Here is a 21,108-nt window from a genome sequence, read left to right on the forward strand (position 1 = left end):
TGAAATGAAGCAATCAAGATGTGACTGAAGTGTAGACGTTCAGCTTTAATTCAAGAGGTTTAACAAAAATATTGCATTAACCATTTAGGAATTAAGATTTTGTTTGGGAAAAAACAAACAAACAAACAAAAAATGTCCCTCTGGTGCTCCAGCACTGCACAGCAGGCACTCAGACAGGCAGGCTCCTAGCCGCACAAACTGGGGCCTGACAGGTAGTCAGCGACCCAGGAGATCATGGATTGTCCATTTGCATTCTTATCTCCTCTCTCAGCAGGAGACATTGGCTGGTGTTAAATGCGCTCAGGAAATCAAGGGAAAAGAAAGTGATTCTCACTGTAGTGTAGTCCAGATGGGAGTGGGCCTTTTGCAGCAGATATATGACTGCATTATCATGTGGCTTGTAGGCAAACTGCAGGGGGTCCAGACAAGAGCTGACCTGAAGTCTGATATGGAACACCACTAGTCTCTCCAGGACCTTCATGACATGTGATGTGAGGGCGACTGATCTGTAATCATTCAGGAAGGATGGAGATGTCTTCTTCAGAACAGGAACCAGGCAGGGTGTTTTCCACAACTCTGGCACCTTCTCCTGTTGAAGGCTCAGGCTGAAGAGGTGCTGATGGATCCCACACAGCTGGTTGATGCAAACTTTCATAACCCTGGGACTGATTTTGTCAGGCCCTGCAGCTTTCCCAAGTTTCTTTATCTGTAGCCATCTCTTCACCTGGCTGGTACTGACAGGTGGTGGGGTGGGAGTTGGGTGAGTCCATTGAAGATGGCTGTATAACTGGTGAAGATAGAAGTGCGAGTCCTTTGAGTAAGGCTTGTTAGCTCTTTCCAGACTCCTTGAAAACTCCTTGTTTTGCCTTGAAGCTGGCGATCTGCTTCATGCCAGCCCATACCCTCCTTGCGTTGTTCTGCTGAAGCCTGCCCTCCAGCTTCCTTCTGTCTTCTTTGTTCTCCCCCAATCTCACCTTCAACTCCTTCTGCACCCTCCTCATTTGTTCCTTGTTTTTCTGCCTGAAAACATGCTTCTTTTTAATTCAGTAGTTCCGTCAGGTCCTTGGTTTATTAAGAAAACTACATACCATCCTAAGTGGAACTACAGTGTCCGTGCAGAATGTGATGTAGTCCATTATGCAGTTGTTCATGTCTTCCCCAGCTGGTTCACATAACATTCCCAGTCTATGGTCTCAAAGCAGATCTGCAGACCTTCCTCTGCCTCTTGTGACCATCTACTGTGGTCTTCTTTGTCACAGACTGTCTTAGGACAACAGGATGTGGGTTTCAGTAGAAACAGGTCAGACCTTCCCAGTGGGGGCAGAGCAGATGAAGTGTATGCACCCTTCACACTTGAGTACAGGAGGTCCAGTGTTATGTTCTCTCTGGTAACACAGTTGATAAACTGGTGGACCTTTGGTAGTGCAGTGGAGAGTTACACATGCCATGCCGCTTCTGCATCAGCTGCCGGTGGGACGTAAAAAATAACCAGAATGGTGACCATGAATTCCCATGGGAGATAATACGGACGTAAACCAACAGCTAACGGTTCAATATTTGGGCAACAGTGAAGCTCCTTCATAGTAACATGTCCCAGGTTACACCATCTGCTGTTTACAAACAATGCGACCCCTCCACCTTTCTTCTTGTCACTCAGTCTAGCATCTCTGTCTGCCCTCACTGCCTGAAAGCCAGGGATGGAAGCATTTAACTCCAGAACATCCTCGTGCGGCCATGTCTCAACGAAACAAAGCACACTGCACTCCCAAATACTCCCTCTGGGTCCCGATCAGTGTGCTGAGCTCGTCCATATTATTGTCAAAAGACCTAATGTTTCGCATAACGATGGAGGAAACGAAGGGCTTGTATTGTCTCCTCTTTGCCTTTGTTCTGGATCCAGCTTTGCGTACTCTGTACAGTCTCAGCAGTTCTTCAGGAATACTGAACCTCATTCCAGTGTGTGGCACAGATCTTTGGAGCGCCAGCAGCTAATCGTGTCTGTACATGAAGCAACCTGCTCTCTCCCTGTGGTTTTCCATTCCGAGTGTAGAGTGCATGATAAATAAAAAAAAAAAACTATGTGCCATTTGGGACCCTTTCTTCTGTTACCTCAAGAGGAATTCTATTCCTTAATGCAATGTACTGTAACTTAAAAGCTGTTTTGAATGTCACTGCATCTTATATTAACAGGCTGGGGAAGGGGTGTTACATGTTTTTTTTGTTTGTTTGTTTGTTTTTTAACTTATTTATTTCCTTATTTATTTATTTTATTTGTAAGTTTCTGTGCATATAAGAAAATTACTACTGGAACTTGTGATTATTGTAAGGTTATTCGATGACTGAATAAAAAACTTATTTGACAAAAAAAACTATGTGCCTAAGCAGACTGAAACTCAGAACATAAAATGAAAAGTCAAAGAAAGAAATGAAAAGTGACATATCTAAGTAGAAAAACCTAACAGAAGTAACAGGCAAGATATAACATCTCTTGAGACAGGACCTGCTGCAATCAACTGTCACTAGCACGACGACATCTTCCCATCCATCAGTGCCACTGAGTAATAGTGGCTAGCTAGCTAGCCTTTGGTTATATGGGGATGTGACGGTGCTTACTTCTTTTGAATGGCTTAATTTTTATAGTGAGATTTCTTAAAGACATTCTTGAAAAAAATTCTTTCAGCTGTATAGACTAACAATGTTGATTATGCAGCCAATTGCAGTTTCACCTACTAGATACTGCTGTTACTATTAGACTGACCTGCGCTTGAAGTTCTTGAAAAATGTCTTAATTTGCTGCATCTTGCAGCAATCTCTTGGAGGGCTTTTCATTTTCATGCCCTTTTCTCTCAGCTCCACCTGGCTGCTTCGTGTCTAATTCAGTTGCAAGACAGGCCAAGCCACCAGAATTTCTCAGAAATCTCCCAATGGCCAATCCAGGTTCAAATGCACTAGCTACAACAGCCATCTGAGTTACTGACTGCATAATACTGAAGGAGTATTAATAGTATTTAATTATTAATAGTACTACTCTTGAATATTTATTCTGCAGCTTCTCATAACCTAAAGCTAAAATCACCACTGTACTCCACATAAAACAATTTCTTCACATAAAACAAGAGTTCTAAAGCTTTTCACTACGACTAGCATGGCATACCAAACTGATAGGCTTAATGGAACTTTCATTATTCACTGTAAAACCTTTAAATAAAAATGACTACCTTTCAGATTAATTAGACTTTTGTGCCATCTTTACCTGTCTCTGAGAATCATTAAAATAGGCTGGTACAGTCACAACAGCATTCTTCACTGTATGGCCCAAATAATTCTCTGAAAAAGAGCACTAATTAACACAAATGAACACACATTCATGCATTCATTATAGCCTTTATTCTTAGTAGTTACAGCATTTATTTTCAGAAAATTCTGTCTTGTGAAAATTGTGTCTTAATATTTTAAAGGGACTCTTACCTGCAGTCTCTTTCATCTTCATCAGAATAAAGGCCCCAGCCTGGCTAGGGGAGTACAGCTTTCCATGGGCCTCTATCCAGGCATCTCCATTGGATGCACGTACTATCTTATATGGAACATTCTTTCTGCAAATGAAGAACCACACAGCTAATTTGTTCATTGTGCATAACACCCTCCTTGCTAGTAGCAGTAGTATTAACACTCCATAATAATAATAATAATAATAATAATAATAATAATAACAACATTATCATTGCTTTGACACTCAGCTTGGGCTAGGCAGAAGATTGTGTGCCAGACAGAGGAGAAATTACACTTGGGAATGGGATGTTATAAAGTATACAGGTGGCATTGCTTTCATTAGTAACGAGACCAGACATTTTATTAAAAATGTTATCAAGAACTAATTTAAACACACACAGACACACACACACAAACACACATATATAAACAATAAAATATAAACATAAAATAAAATAATTGGAGAGAAAAAACTAGCACACACGCACACTCAAGCTCAAAAGAATGTACATGACTTCAAACTAAATTTGTAGTATTCCAAACAGCATGGAAGGACAGCCTTCTTAGCTATAGAAAGGCACTTAATGCTGCTAGAACAGCCTATCACTCCACCCTAATAGAGGACAACAAAAATAATCCTGGATTCTAAATTAATACTGCTGCAAAGTTAACTAGGCAAAAAGACCACCATAGAATCATGCACACCACTGCAGCCAGAGTTCTTACTAGAAGCAGAAGATATGACCACATCACCCCTATCTTATCCACACTGCACTGACTCCCAGTAGAATTTTGCACTTATAAAATACTGCTATTGCCCAATAAAGCACTGAACTGTCTCACACCACAGTACCTGAGCAAATATCTGGTCGTTTATGATCCACTTCACCTGGTTCGATCAAAAGTTGCAGGTCCTTTTTGGTACCTCGAAAAATGAAGGCTACAGCAATTTTACAAATTTGTTAATTATAACACCACCTAGAGGTGAATTTAGACAAACCTCCTTGGGGACCCCTAGGGTGACGTCACTTATCTATAAAATCTGGTAAGAATACGTCACACCGTTGCTGAGATATGCCTTCACATACTGTTTGGCAGTTTTGCCGTCAAATTTGTCTGCGTGTTAAGAGCAAACTGTTCCATATATCAAAAATAAAAAAAAAAAAAAATTTTTTTTGGGATAGTCTAACAATGCCATGATTCAAACTTGGTGATGATTGGACAAAGTTGGTAGGAGAAAGAAGAGGGAAAAAAAAACAACAACTGTTTTTGAAAAAATTAAAAAGGCGGAAAATCCATTATGGCATAAGTTAACATCACAGTGTCTGCTGAACTCAGCTAGACCCAAAGAATCGGAGTAAAGTAGAATCTCTTTTGAACAACATTCTGCTGCAGTGTTAATGTAAACGTATGTCTAAATATACTGTATTGCTGGTGTTAAAGGGCTTGAGAAGAAGAAGCAGTAGTAGTCATACTCAGTGTAAACAACTTACAAATCTTTCTGTACTTCTCGGTCATCAAAGCGTCTCCCAATCAGGCGCTTGGTTGCGTAGAGTGTGTTGTTTGGATTAGTCACAGCTTGCCTTTTGGCTGGCATACCCACCAGTCTCTCCCCTTCAGCTGTGAAGGCTACAACTGATGGAGTTGTCCTTGCACCTTCTGCATTTTCAAGCACCTGTTACCAGATGTTTAAAAAAAATAAAAATAAATAAATAAATAAAATAAAATCATTATTTGTTCCATGATGAGCTCTAGTAAAGTCAGCTTTATATGCATTTCATGACTTTAAATATACAAAACAGTCACACTATCCCAGACTGAAGTCATCACAGATCATTACCTCATCTCATTCAAAATGTATTTTAGTCATAATAAAACTCCACACGCAGTAGCGTGGCAATCAATTCAGCTATTGTACACAGTTCTACCGAAACCTTCCCAGAATTGCAAAACCTTGATTGGTTCATCATCTGACCCCAAAGATCATATATGGTGGCTCAGTCAGGTGCCTCAATTCTTACAGTCAACGATCTGCTACACTCAAAAGCTCAAAAGAACGTACATGACTTCAAATTAAATTGGTGGCATTCTAAATTGCATGGAAGGAGAGCGTTCTTAGCTTTAAAAAGGCTCTTAGTGCTGCTTGATCAGCATCTCTCTCGACCCTAATTGAAGATGACAAAAATAATTCTAGATTCTTACTTAATACAACAGCAAAGTTAACTAGGAACAAGGCCTCCATAGAAGCACAAAAACGAACAGTATGTAATAGCTTTTTTTCTATGACAAAATGGCAGAAAAATTTCTGAGTATTAACATAGAAAATTTGATAACTACGCAGAAAATGATATAACCACATGAGTAGAATGATTAGAATCTTTTACTCCCATCCAACAGACCAAAATAATTTCACTAATTTCTCTTCAAAATCAACTTGCATACTAGAGCCATTATCTACACATTTACTCAAACAGATACTACCAGCAGCAATCAAACCTCTATTAAATGGGCATGAGGTGACACATTAAAGCACGTCTAATGTAGCTAGTAGAAACTGTGAAATGATTGCACATGGTCAAGATTTTTGTTGTTGATCTGCGGCTGCTAAGAATATTGAATGAAAGGAGTTCCAGAAGGTTTATTCATGTAACCACAAACAAACAAACATTGACTGAAACTAGTTTCTACTGTCAGATGAGACAAATAAGAGCTTTTTAAAACCAATACTCAAGGTGAGTTGTAAAAAGAATAGTTATACAGAAAAGAACCCAATCCTCACTGTTCAGTATCCTGGAGGATCTGTGATGTGGGCTAGGCTTGGGACTGTTGAATCAGCCTACTGATATCACAGTAGATATCAAGTTGGTAAATATGATGTATTTAAATGTCTGTTGGAAAATGTGGTATCTGCAGCTTTAAGGTGAACAAAATAAAATGTCACATACACAAAAACTTAATTCTTATTCTTATGTTTTCTGACTTCAACAAAACATCTTTCTCTGATGCACCTTAGCTTCCCTTAAGAAAATGAAACATAGTTTCAGGGTTACTTCACTATACAAGAATTCAGTAACTCCACAGCTGTTCAACACAAATCACATGAACATGTAGTTTATACAGTCTCCTCTGAAAGAATTGGAAAGAAGAGGCCAATTCCTTTGTTTTAGTTATAGACTAAAGACATTCGGGAGAGCAAAAGATGAATGAGATAATACATTAGAATTTCAGCTTTCATTTCCCCAATATTTACATCTAGATGTGTTAAATAACTCAGAACATGGCCTCTTTGGTGGGAGACCATCCAATTTTTTGGTGAGCAAAAAAATTGGAACAGATAGTCTTACAGTAACTAACACTTAATATTTGGTTGAATATATTCCCTTGCTTGCAGTAACAGCATCAAGACGGAGACCCACTGACATCACCAAACTGCTGCCTTCTTCTTTTGTGATGCATTTCCAGGCTTGTACCGCAGCTTATTTCAGTTGTTTTTTGGAGGGTGGGTTTCTCCATTCATTCTCCTCTCCAGGAGGTGAAATCCATTCTCAGTTGGATATAGTTCTGGTGATTGAACTGGCCAGTCTAAAACCTTACACTTTTATTCCCCCTTGGTGAAGTCCTTTCTTGGGTTGGCAGTGTGTTTCGGGTTATTACCTTGCTGAAAGATGTTCCCTCCAATTAGATTGGATGTGTTTCTCTATGAGTTGCCAGACAATAATTCTGTAGTCTTCAAAATTCATTCTGCTGCTACCATAAAGAATTACATCACCAATAAAATATTAGCAAGCCGTTCCAGAAGCAGCCATGCAAGCCCAAGATATGCTACCTCCACCGTGCTTGACCGATGAGCTTGTATGTTTTGGATCACAATCAGATCTTTTCTTTCTCCACACTGTCGCCTTTCCATTACTTTGAGATATGTTAATCTTTGTTCCAGAATTTGTAATGCCTCTCTATTTCTACTCTCGAAGTCTTCCACTAACGGTTGATTGTGATACATTCAACCCTAATCTATGCGGGCTGATGGTGATGTCACTGACGGTCACTGCGCAAACTCTTGGCATACCAAAGTAAGACGAAACGAAGTGAAAAAAACCTATTAAGCCTATTACGGCGGAAGTCAGCTCCCTAACATATGATCCACTTTGTATAAATACATTTAGGCATTTCTATATTTCTTTTTAAGAATCACAATATATCCCATCATCAGATCTGATGTCTTGTCTTGATAAGATTACACTCCCCACTAAACCTGAAGAGGACAGATGTTTTTTAGATGGCCAGATTACTTCAGAGAAGGTATGGGAAGCCATCAGCTTGTTGCCAGCTCCTGTGGCCTCCGTGTGTTTAAAACTAAAGCCAGATTAAGACATTTTGGATTGTGCATCTTAGACATATTGATTTCAAAACAGACTGTAAAATATCAGCCAAGATATTGGCCCGGCGATTGGAAAAGGTAATACGTACAATCTTCCAGTCTGATCAAACAAGATTTGCTAAAAAGCATGATGGTTCAGAAAATGTGTGCAACCTGTGGTGGTGTTTACCCCAGCATTTGGCCATCCTTAGGATAAGCTCCAGCTGCAGACGTGGTGTTTCCTCCTGCCGTGACACATAAAGCTCCCGGGCTGCCTGATTAGTCTGTCTTTGTCCGTCTTTGTGTATTTCCGTTAAGAGCTGTTTGTTATTTGTTAACCGTTGTGATGGGGACTGGGCACCCAAAACCTCAAGTGGGGCAAACCCCAGAGGATTGGATGAATAGTTGTGGTTTAAGTTTCTATGTACAACCTTTTGCTGATAATGTAGCTGGTTTTACTGAAGGACAGTCCCAACGGACTCCATATCCTCGCTGCAAATCTTTTGAACTTGCAGTGATGTGTGTGTGCTGTTTTGATTCTCGATGGCATGGGTGATCCTAAGTGGGATTACGTTTACATTAAAAAGCTGGTTGAAAAATGTGTTAAGGAACTGTGAACTGAGGGACAAAGTAAGTAGGGAAAGAAAGGAAAGCAACATAAAAGGCTATATGTTGCTGCGCCCACTGCAACCAGTACATCCGTCGCTGGCTCAGCAGCAGGCCTCCTCAATGTCGCTGCCCCTTTGGTACAAGTGGGTAAATCTTTTACAATCCATCCACCAAGCACTACAAGCGCAAATGCAATCTTTCAGGCTTTGCCATCAAACAACCCCTCAATTTTAATCTTAATTTTATATATTATTCCTAAGGTGTATACATAGTTATAGCTTTAACTTTTCTTTCTTCCTATCGTTAGTCTGTAATACCTGCACTTTAACTGTCTGTAAGCTGCTGTGATAAGTGAATTTCCCCACTGTGGGATCAATAAAGTTTATCTTATCTTAATTTGTAGATATTCTTAAGGGTCAAACTGGCTATACCCAGATGACAAGGATTTTCACAGCATCCTAATCAGGGAGCTTGGCAACAAATATAGGAAGGACAAGATGATTGTTCATATGGACACATTAGCCCTTGACCACAATGCCGTGCAGGGGCGAGGGACTGCACATTACCCACATATTTTTCCATGGGCCAATAATGATCATAGAAATCGATTCTATACTCAACTGCATGCCTTCCTCGTCCAGCTCTATGTTGGCCATCAAGATATTTCACACGCTGCTAATACAAAGCAAAGCCCTACCAAGAGCGCTGCTGCCTTTGTAATTCGATTCCAGAAGGCTTGGTCTGAGGAGTCGCATCTCCCATTGAATGCAGATCAATGCCCATTGTTCATCAGTACTTGTTGGAATAATACGAGACCAGAATGCTCACAACCCTTGCGTGTAACTACACAAGGGCTTTGGGAGCTGACAATGCCTGACTTCAGTGCATGAGTACATGAATTAGAATTGGCTGGTGGTTTTTCCCGCCTCACAAATAGTTGTCAGCCCCAAAGCTCGTCTGCAGATCGTCTCAGCACCAGCAGGGCAGAATAATTCTATCTTCTGCAATGGAAACAGTCACTATTGCGGTAAGAATGATTCCAGTCTCTGCTTGTTCTATGTTACAACTGTCCGTTGTGAACAATGTGCATTCGCTTCCTGAACGTCACTCACTTTTAATGATGGCTCTTTGCAGTTGTGTGTTCCCAGCTGTCTGTCTGTAGAAGTAAAGCCAATTTCCATCACAGAGCCCAACAGCGATGGTGGCATCCCTCATCCTGATCTTGCTTCACATTCCAAAATCAACAATACACCTGGACGTGCTTCCCTCAGGATTTTGTGGACTCTCCTGCGGTCTTCTCCTCCATGGTGAGAGACACTTTACCCCCGCGCAATGCATCAAGGTTGCTTTTTCCCACCGAGTTGCAGATGCTCTCTAAATATCTGCTGTAGATAAAGACATTTGTACACAAGGGTCCATTCAGCTGTGCCAACATTTAGCTGAGTGCAGTTTCAAGGCCTCTCGTGAAAAGCTACAGTGGTGGCAGCCAGAAATATAATATCTGGGGTTCGTTATCTCTCAAGGCTTAAAGCGCCTCTCTGCTGAACGACAGGACGTGATTCTCATCTGCCACGTACCATGAAGCAAATGTTAAGCTTCCGGGGCATTATCAACTATTGTCGTCAGTGAATCCCTGATTGCTCTTTACACAACAAAACCTTGAGAGCTGTGTGTTCTAAGGAAGAACTGAGATACTCAGAAAACAATGTGGACTTTTATAGATAATTGGACTAGTTTTGAGGGCAAAATTGGTGTCCATCCCACTCGGGAAGGTGCTGCTCTCATTTCTTGCAGCATAGCACACAGTCTCAGAACAGGCCTAGTTAATCTGTGACAATCCAGGACCAAGGCCAGAGAGCAGACAAGTAGGCTAAACCAACCGTCTGCTAGCTGCACTGAGTAGTCAATTAGGGTCCACTGTGTTGAGACTGTGTCTGCTCCTTGAGCTAAACAAAAATGTAGAAATACTCAGACAGTTTGTTTTAGTAACCTAATTAACAAACATAAATCAAACTGAATGCATATCCAGCACCGTTGATCTGAAGCTAGGACTGTTGAATATTAAATCTCTCAAAGCGCTTATTGTTAATGAAATCATTACTGATCAGGATATTGATGTACTGTGTTTAACAGAAATGTGGATTAAACCAAACAAATGAAGATAGTCCCACTGCTCTTTTATTTATATATGCTACCTCTGGGCAAATTATTCATAAACATGGTTTTTGCTTCCACTGTTATGCTGATGACAGAGTTGTATGTTTCAGCAAAGCCAAATGACAGACACCAGCTTAATAAAGTTGAGGAATGTGTAAAAGACATTAGAAACTGAATGCTTATTAACGTTCTCTTACTTAATTCTGACAAGACAGAAGTACTTGTACTAGGACCACAGGCAGCTAGAAGTAAGCTTTCTAATTACATATTAACTCTGGATGGCCTTTCTGTTTCATCATGTGCAACAGTAAAAGACCTTGGTGTGATTATTGACTCCAGTCTTTCATTTGAAACTCATGTAAATAATATCACTAGGATCGCTTTCTTACGCATCAGAAATATTGCTAAAATAAGAAATATATTGTCACATGATGCAGAAAAATTAGTATATGCTTTTTTTTTTTTTTTTTTTTTTTTTTTAAAACCACATCACCCCTCTCTTATCCACACTGCACTGGCTCCCAATCAAATTTCGTGTTGATTATAAAATTCTACTATTGACCTATAAAGCACTAAATGGTCTCGCACCACAGTACCTGAGCGAACTTTTGGTCTTTTATGATCCACAACGCCTAGTTAGATCAAAAGGTGCAGGCTATTTGTTGGTACCTCGAATAGTGAGGGCTACAGCTGGGGGTAGAGCTCTCTCTTACAAAGCCCCACAGTTATGGAACAGCCTTCCACTTAGTGTTTGGGGCTCAGACACAGTCTCAGTGTTTAAGTCTAGGCTGAAAACGTACTTGCAACACATATCCCAGCGAAGAACAGGATATGACATTCTTTGCGCCACTCAAAATCTAACCATCAACCCTCCTAGGGTGCCTAACACACCAGCTGTATTGTTGCATCTCCTACTCACGTCTGCTGAGCCCAACACTGAGAACACTCACAACTACCTAACTGAAATTCACCTTTGCTCTAGCATACGCTCTGACCATGCAGAAGTTCCATTTGAGCAAGGTAAACATGTTTTTGTGGATGTTCCTGCTCTAAACCAGATGATATGACCTTCAACTGCGGTAATGCAATCTGCTCCCTCCCTGATAGTGTGGGAGGCACATTCACTTTCATACAATTCAGCACAAGCTGCAGAGTTGCTTGTCCTTATTCGTGCATGCATTCTCTTTAAAGATGATATCACTATTTACACAGATTTGAGGTACGTTTTCGGAGTAGCATACTACTTCGGTAAGATTTGGCACGCACCAGGATTTAGCTTGGCTGACGATAAGCCCATTTCTTATGCTACTCTAGTATCAGATCTTTTGCATACATGTTTATTACCTTGCAAGTTGGCCACAGTTAAAATACCTGGCATGTACTGCTTGTCTCACAGCACACATTTCAGGGCCAGCTGCCGAACATGATGCTTTGCTGCCACCTGCTGGCCTTTTCAACACCTGCAGGTTGATTTTACTCATATGTCTTCTGTCTAAAATACCAAGCAGGCTTAAAACAGTGCCTCTACAATCAAGCAGCCCACAGCCCACACTCCGCCGCCACCCATTTGAGATCTCGACCCGGAATGCGACGCGGTGATCATCGGAGACTCCATCGTCCAGCACGTCCGTGCTAACACGGCTAAAGGTAAGGTGCGTATACAGGTACCCGCGATCCTGAATAAGAAGAACATCGAAGCTGTGGTCCTCCATGCTGGCACAAACGACACCAGGCTGAGGCAGACGGAGATCCTGAAGAAGGACTTCAGAAGCCTGATTGAGAAGGTACGCAGCACATCGCCCACGATGAGGATCATTGTGTCAGGACCGCTTCCCACGTTCCAGCGAGGAATTGAGAGGTTCAGTAGGCTATTTGCTTTTAATGAATGGTGACAGTCATGGTGTCAAGACCAGAAATTACCCTTTGTTGATAACTGGAATATTTTCTGGGAGCGTCCTAGGCTCTACCGTTTTGATGGCCTGCACCCAAACAGAGTTGGAGCAGCGGTTCTCTCGGACAACATTTCCAGGACACTACACACCATCTGACTGGTAAGCCATACCTCAGATCACAATTTTAATAGCTACTGTTCAACTCACCAGACTGACACAAGTGCACACATAGCTCGTCTTATAGAAACTGTGTCTGTTCCCCGAATAGTGAGAACAAAGAATAAATTCACTAAAAGTTTTCGAAACAATCTAATCACCATTAAACCTGAAAAAGGCCAAATAACGAAACAAAAACAATTTCTAAAGTTTGTGCTTCTCAACATTAGATCCCTTACACGGAAAGCACTTATTGTTAATGAAATGATCTCAGATTATAGTTTTGATGCACTCTGCCTTACTGAAACCTGGCTTAGACCAATTGAATACATTGGTCTGAATGAGTCTACTCCGTCAGGATATTCCTATAAGCATGAGCCCCGTCAGACTGGTCGTGGAGGTGGTGTTGCAACTATCTCTAACAATTTTCTTACTGTTACTCAGAAAACAGGACCCAGGTTTATCTCATTCGAAGTGCTTGTCCTCAATGTTGCACTCACCAACATACATAAAAAATTCCTACTATATCTTGCTCTGGCCACCGTATATAGACCCCCAGGGCCGTACGTTGATTTTCTTAAAGAGTTTCCACATTTACTCTCAGACCTTCTGATTACTTACGACAAAGTGTTGATTGTAGGAGACTAACATTCATGTTGACGATGCTAATAACGACTTAGGACTCGCATTTATGGACTTATTAAATTCATTTGGGGTTAAACAAAACATTACTAGACCAACTCATCGTTTTAATCATACGCTAGATTTAATTATACCACATGGAACAGATGTCACTGATATAGATATTCTACCTCAAAGCGATGATATCACAGACCATCACCTCTTAGTGTACACTCTACCTATAGAACATATTAGCCATGTCCCTCCACGTTATCGACTCGGTAGAAATATTATTCTGACCACTAAAGACAGATTCACATGTAATCTGCTGGATCTGTCTCAATTTCTCACTAGACCCCTAAATGCAGATGATCTAGATGAAAGGACTAACAGCATAGGCACTATTTTCACCAGCACACTAGACACTGTTGCCCCCATCCGATTAAAAAAGGTCAGAGATAAAACACCTGCACCATGGTACAATAGTCATACTCATGCCCTCAAGAGAGCAACCCGTAACCTCGAGCAAAAGTGGAGAAAAACTAAATTAGAAGTTTTTAGAATTGCATATATAGCTAGACATACTGTCTTTAGACAGGCTCTAAAAGCTGCTAGAGCCGAGCATCTGAGCAAACTGATAGCAACAAACCAAAACAATCCCAGATTCTTATTTATTACAGTGGCTAGACTAACAAAACGTCAGCTATCGGAAGAGAGTATTCCATTACAGTTTAGTAGTGAGGATTTTATGAATTTCTTCCCAGAAAAAATTGATAGTATCAGGAACAAAATACTGGATGTTCAACCTTTGACAGCATCCTGTGATCTAGTCCAGCCTAAAGCTCCACATTTAGCGCTAAAATGCTTTACAGGTATAGGACAGGAAGAGCTTTATAAACTTGTCAGCACGGCTAATTCAACGACGCGTTTGTTAGATCCAATCCCAACTAGATTGCTGAAAGAAGTGATACATACAGCTGGAGAACCTCTTCTCAACATTATTAATTCCTCATTATATTTAGGTCACGTCCTAAAACCTCTCAAGTTAGCAGTTATTAAGCCTCTTCTTAAGAAACCTAAACTAGACCCTAATGAATTATCAAATTACAGACCAATTTCGAACCTTCCGTTTATATCTAAAATATTAGAAAAGGTTGTGTCTGCACAATTATGCTCCTTCTTACAGGAAAACAATATCCTTGAAGAATTTCAGTCAGGTTTCAGGCCCCATCATAGCACAGAAACTGCGCTAGTAAAAATCACAAATGACTTGTTTTTAGCTTCGGACCAAGGCTGCATCTCAATATTAGTCTTACTTGATCTTAGTGCTGCATTAGACACTATACAGTCAGGTCCATAAATATTGGGACATCGACACAATTCTAACATTTTTGGCTCTATACACCACCACAATGGATTTCTGGTGATACAACAGTTTGCATATGTGCCTCCCACTCGTTAAGGGACCAAAAGTAATGGGACAATTGGCTTCTCAGCTGTTCCATGGCCAGGTGTGTGTTATTCCCTCATTATCCCAATTACAATGAGCAGATAAAAGGTCCAGAGTTCATTTCAAGTGTGCTATTTGCATTTGGAATCTGTTGCTGTCAACTCTCAAGATGAGATCCAAAGAGCTGTCATTATCAGTGAAGCAAGCCATCATTAGGCTGAAAAAACAAAACAAACCCATCAGAGAGATAGCAAAAACATTAGGCGTGGCCAAAACAACTGTTTGGAACATTCTTAAAAAGAAGGAACGCACCGGTGAGCTCAGCAACACCAAAAGACCCGGAAGACCACGGAAAACAACTGTGGTCAATGACCGAAGAATTCTTTCCCTGGTGAAGAAAACACCCTTCACAACAGTTGGCCAGATCAAGAACACTCTCCAGGAGGTAGGTGTATGTGTGTCAAAGTCAACAATCAAGAGAAGACTTCACCAGTGGAGTGCTCATCTATTGCCATATTCAACCTCAATTACAAAATTTGTAAAAGAATATTACACCCCAGAATGCCTACGAAAAATTTATTCTGATTGCTCTGATCTTCATTTTAAATACAAATCGGAAAAAGGTGTGTTTCATCATACTTTGGCAATGCCCGCTTACTGTGGTATATTAGAAGGGGATTCATGCTGTACTTGAAGACATTTTTAATGTGCACTTTTCAATGTCTGCTTTATACCTAATCAACAGTTGCAGAGACAATATTTTTTATCACAGTTCAAAGATTCCTTCTATGTGCTTGGCCTATAGTGCCAAAAAGTGTATTTTTTTTTAACGTGGTCCACTTCTAATGTACCTTCTATTACCATGTAGTTCTCTCAAATTTCAACTCTTCTCCCTGGACAGGTTAAAAAGTCTGCACATCATGATTTGGCAATTTTGACTTTTCCTTGCAAGATGCTCCAGATCTATCAAATTACGAGGGGATCTCCTGTGCACAACCCTCTTCAAGTCATTCAACAGGTTTTCAATTGGATTTAGACCTGAGCTCTGACTGGCCATTCCAAAACTTATCTATTTTATCTGACGCCATTCCTTTGTTGACTTTTGTTTATTTGTGCTTTGGGTTGTCATCATGCTGAAAGGTGAAATCTTCAGCTGTCTAACAGAGGCCTGCAGGTTTTGTGGCAAAAAAGCCATCCATGATTCCCTCTGTTCTTTACTAAAGCCCCATTTACATTTACTACATCAGACTTTGACTGCATTTAGAAAGTACAAATGTCCTGCAAATCATCTCATACACTTTTACGGACCGTTTCAAATATTTTAATCGCATGGTCTGGTTAAAAAAAAAAAAAAAAAACCTTATAAATGAATGTGGCCAAGACCAAGGAGATGATGGTCAACTTCAGGAGGAAAACGACCAATCATGTGACTGGATGTTGAGCTGGCTGACACCTACAAATATCTTGGTGACCACCTCGACAACAGGCTGGAGGACATTATTTTTTTAATTTTGGAAAGTGTGCTGAAAAGCACCATAAAAAACACAAGCCTAATTTTACTTTACTTCTAAATTTACTTTGACTTGTATTTCATTGCAGACAATATGAACACAAAATATTTCATGTTTTGTCTGGTCAACTTAATTTCATTTGTAAATATACATCCTTTCCTGGCATTCAGACCTGCAACACATTCCAAAAAAGGTTGGGACAGGAGCAATTTAGGGCTAGTAATCAGGTAAATTGGTTAAATAATGATGTGATTTGAAACAGGTGATGTCAACAGGTGATTGTAATTATGATTTGGTACAAAAGCAGCATCCAAGAAAGGTCTAGTCCTTTAGGAGCAAAGATGGGCCGAGGATCGCCAGTTTGCCAACAAATACGTGAGAAAATTATTGAAATGTTTAAAAACAACGTTCCTCAAAGAAAGATAGGAAGACATTTGCTTATTTCACCTTCAACAGTGCATAACATAATTAAAAGATTCAAGGAATGTCGAGGAATTTCAGTGCGTAAAGGACAAGGGCGCAAGCCTAAGCTGAACAACCGTGCTCTCCGATCCCTCAGGCGGCACTGCATCAAGAATCGTCATTCATCTATAAGCAATATCACCACATGGGCTCAGGACTACTTTGGCAAACCTTTGTCAAGTACCACAATATGTAGTTACATCCACAAATGCCAGTTAAAACTGTACTGTGCCAAAAGGAAGCCCTATGTTAACAGTGTCCAGAAGCACCGTCGACTTCTCTGGGCTCGGAGGCATCTGGGATGGACCATCACACAGTGGAAACGTGTACTGTAGTCAGATGAATCAGTATTTCAGGTATTTTTTGGGAGAAATGGATGCCGTGTGCTCCGGACCAAAGAAGAAAAGGATCATCCAGACCGTTACCAGCAATAAGTCCAAAAGCCAGGGTCTGTCATGGTATGGGGTTGTGTCAGTGCCCTTGGTAAACTTGGTAACTTGCACTTCTGTGATGGCACCATTAATGCTGAAAAAGTACATAGAGATTTTGGAGCACAATATGCTGCCTTCAAGAAGACATCTTTTCCAGGGACGTCCATGCATATTTCAACAAGATAATGCAAAACCATATTCTGCACACATTACAAAGTCCTGGCTGCGGAGGAAGAGGATTCAGGTACTTGACTGGCCTGCCTGCAGTCCCGACCTGTCTCCAATAGAGAATGTGTGGCGCATTTTGAAGCGCAAAATGCGACAACGAAGACCCCGTACTGTTGCCCACCTTAAGACTTGTTTGCCACAAGAATTGGACAAAATTACACCCGAAACACTTCTTCACTTGGTGTCTTCAGTCTCTAAACATCTTTTAAGTGTTGTGAAAAGGAATGGCAACATTACAAAGTGTTAAATGCTTTACTGTTCCAACTTCTTTTGAAATGTGTTGCAAGAACCAAAATAGGAATTTTGTTTTTTTGAAGAAAAAACAATAAAAATCATGAGGAACACATTAAATAATGTGCTGTTGTATTGTCTGCAATGAAATACAAGTCAAAGTAAATTTAGAAATCACTACTTTCTTTTTTTATTTGTGTTTTCCATACTGTCCCAACTTTTTCTGATTTGGGGTTGTAGAAGTGGACTGATCTATAATCACACTATCCGCTGTGACCCAGATGAGGATAGGTTCCCTTTTGAGTCTGGTTCCTCTCCAGGTTTCTCCCTCTTGTCACCTCTGGCTTCTTAGGGATAAATTTTTTAAAAATTATATCCAGATTTCTGTAAAGCTGTTTTGTGACGATGCCCATTGTTAAAAACGCTATACAAATAAAACTGAACTGAACCGAACAGATTCAGGAAGCTGAGGTGCTTTAATGTTGGCAGCAAGATGGTGGAGACCTTCTACCAGTCTGTTCTAGCAAGTGCTTTCTTTGCAGCAATATGCTGGGGAGGCAACATTAGAGCAGGAGAAGCAAGGAAGCTCAACAATCTTATTAAGAAGGCTAAATCTGTCCTCAGATGTTCTGCGGACAGGTTTGATGTGGTTGTGGTAAAGAGGACACTAAACAGACTAGTGTCCATGCATCACATCTCCTTCATTACTTATCGGGCAAACAGCAGAGCACTTTCAGCAACAGACTCATTCAGGTCCACTGTAGAAAGAAATGGTACAGGAGTTTTTATTTTTTTAATTTTTTTAAACCAACAGTGATCACCCTGTACAACAGTTCATCATTGTCCTGGGACATTACAGTGCACTAGAGCCTTTTTCCATGAATAAGTTCATCGGACATTTGTTTGAATTTTTGCACTATACAACTTACTGTAGATGCTCTGTTGATCATATCTACTTTGCTGCATACCTCTTGTTACTACTTGCAATCACTAACATTTACTCAGAGTGTTCACATTTACTTTATTTTTACCACTATTCATAATCTTACTTACACACACACACATAATATATATATATATATATATATATATATATATATATACACATACATACATATACACACACACACACACACATATACATATACTAGTATATATATATATATATATATATATATATATATATATATATATATATATATATATATATATATATATACATACACACATATACATACACACACATACATACATTTTATATATATCACTCTTGATTATTTCTTACTGCAAACACCATTCTTTTGCTGCTGCTGTAATGTGTGAATTTCCTCCTGGGATTAATAAAAACATCTATCTATCTATGATGCTGGCACCACCATGCTTGACCATGGATATGGTATTTTTTTGGATGATAAGCTGTCTTGTTTTTGTGCCAAATAGATCTTTTAGAATTATGTCCAAAAAGCACTACCTTGGTCTCATAAAACCACAACACATTTGCCACATGGGTGATTCATGCAGGTTTAGTTGTTTTGAGAAAAAGGGCTTCCATCTAACCACCTGACCCTATAGCCCAGACACACAAAAAAATTGGAAAGATTGCTGTCACATGCAGTGAGTGACTAGTACTTGCCAGCTATTCCTGCAGCTCCTTTAATACTGCCGTATGTCTCTTGGCAGCTTCCCTGATAAGGTTTTGTTTTTTCCTTTCATCAGTTTTGGAGTGACATCCTGTTCTTGTTAATGTCACTGTGGTACCCCATTTTCTCTACTTGTTGATAGTCTTCACAGTGTTCCATGGTACATGGTGTTTTGGAAAATCTTTTAAATCCCTCTCCTGAGCGATACCTTTCAACAATGAGTACATGCATTGTAAGCTCATTGTGGACATTAGCTCCAGCAGTCAAAAGAAACCAGAAGATATATCCTATAGAAACAGCTGATCTTTATTTATGTAAGTTCTGAACATACCCCATACTCTGCACACTTCTCAAACTAGGTAAGTTTTTTTCTTCTTCAGGGACATCAAGCTCATCACATAAGAAAACTGCCTTTTTTAAACTCAAATCAAAGAGTCTTGGTGACTGTTAGCCAGAATGATAAACATTTTTCAGAAATTACAGGATTTTCATGAACACCAAATATCTAGTGTAAATGATTCTATGAAAGATTTATGAAGAAATCCATTCTTATTCAGCTTAATAAATGAGGCCCACTGATTCCAAAATAAGATCTGTTGTGTGACTGAACTTGTGTATGATATTCTGAGCAACATTATTGTAATAAAAATACATTTTCATTCTCCATATGAATACTGAAATCAAACATTCAAGCATGCTTGAATAGAATTTTCCCCCACCATTAACACCTACTGCTCCCTATTAGCTGAATGATTAAACAAGGTAGCCTCGAAGCCAAAGACAGGCACCAATTATGTGGCACCAACCCCAACCAAATAGAAGACAAACCTAATAGTCATTTGAATCAGGTGTGTCTGCTGCTTGGTTGGAATGAAAACATGCAGTCACAATAGACTTTTGTGGATAAGAGTGAGGACCCCTGCATTACAACCTCCATAATCTTTATTGTACTATATTTAGCTTCATGTGGATAAAACCTTTTTGGCTCCAAAAATAACTTAGCACTTTTTGATGAGAGAAAGAGAAGTTCAATCTTTTAAAATTATATTAGAGTTGGTCACCTGAAAATAATTTCTTTTTACAATGGGCATAACTCGGAGTAACTCTCATAACTCTCTAGATCAAGCAGAGTTTAATATACTCCTCTTCCCACATACGTTGTAGAATTCCTAAACTATCAGCCCTCCTCATGTAAATTCACTGCCAAAAACATGTTTAAAAAGTCCAACTAATTCTGTAAAAAAATAAATAAACGCCATTAAAAATATAATTTTATTAGTGAAATAGAAGAGGCATCTGACCTTTGCTTGTTTACCATCCATGACAGCCACACAAGAATTTGTGGTCCCCAGGTCAATTCCAATCACTGCTCCTTTGATTGCTTCTGAACTGTAACACCCATTCAACACAAGATGAAAAATATGTAAATGAAATTAAAAACACATTAAAGTGGACACATTTTAAAAACCTTTTAACGACTGTTGCACTTTACTCACGCATATTCACGTCTGGATGCAGTCTGAATGGCATATTCCGTCAACCTATTCCAGCAAGCCTAAGAAAATTACTGCTGTTAGCCAAAATAGTATTGTAAGATGATTGAACAATATGAAAGGCTAAAACTTGTTGATTGTAGTTGGCTGTACACTCAACAGAGGAACCCACATCGGTTCCAAACATGTATATTAAAACTTTCTGTTTAGGGCGTTCATAATCACACAATGGAATCATGGCTCATATAACAATAAATAATTAGCAACAGACTACACACTGGAGAGAAAACCAAAAACACAGCTATACCTGTGCTATTACATACGTCTATTCAGTCTTCCATTTAGAAACTTGTACAGCTAGCAAAAATATCCAACTATGGT

The 21,108-nt window shown here is 39.7% G+C and overlaps 1 protein-coding gene across 2 annotated transcripts in view; it reads right to left on the reverse strand.

Annotated features, from left to right (window-relative positions):
- Positions 1-21,108, reverse strand: part of hspa9 (heat shock protein 9) — a 43,547-nt gene that overhangs the window by 21,887 nt on the left and 552 nt on the right. The window contains exons 2-6 of one of the 2 annotated variants that reach the window (XM_026917900.3): positions 20,731-20,789; positions 20,536-20,623; positions 4,983-5,164; positions 3,469-3,593; positions 3,254-3,327 (exon numbers count right to left, since the gene is read on the reverse strand). In XM_026917900.3, the coding sequence (XP_026773701.1) occupies positions 3,254-3,327; positions 3,469-3,593; positions 4,983-5,164; positions 20,536-20,623; positions 20,731-20,789 (528 nt within the window). Of the gene's footprint in view, positions 1-3,253; positions 3,328-3,468; positions 3,594-4,982; positions 5,165-19,227; positions 19,443-20,535; positions 20,624-20,730; positions 20,790-21,108 lie in introns of those variants that run through there. The other variant, XM_053235785.1, reaches the window with a different exon arrangement.

This window comes from Pangasianodon hypophthalmus, chromosome 7, assembly GCF_027358585.1.
Source record: "Pangasianodon hypophthalmus isolate fPanHyp1 chromosome 7, fPanHyp1.pri, whole genome shotgun sequence".
NCBI lineage: Eukaryota > Metazoa > Chordata > Actinopteri > Siluriformes > Pangasiidae > Pangasianodon > Pangasianodon hypophthalmus.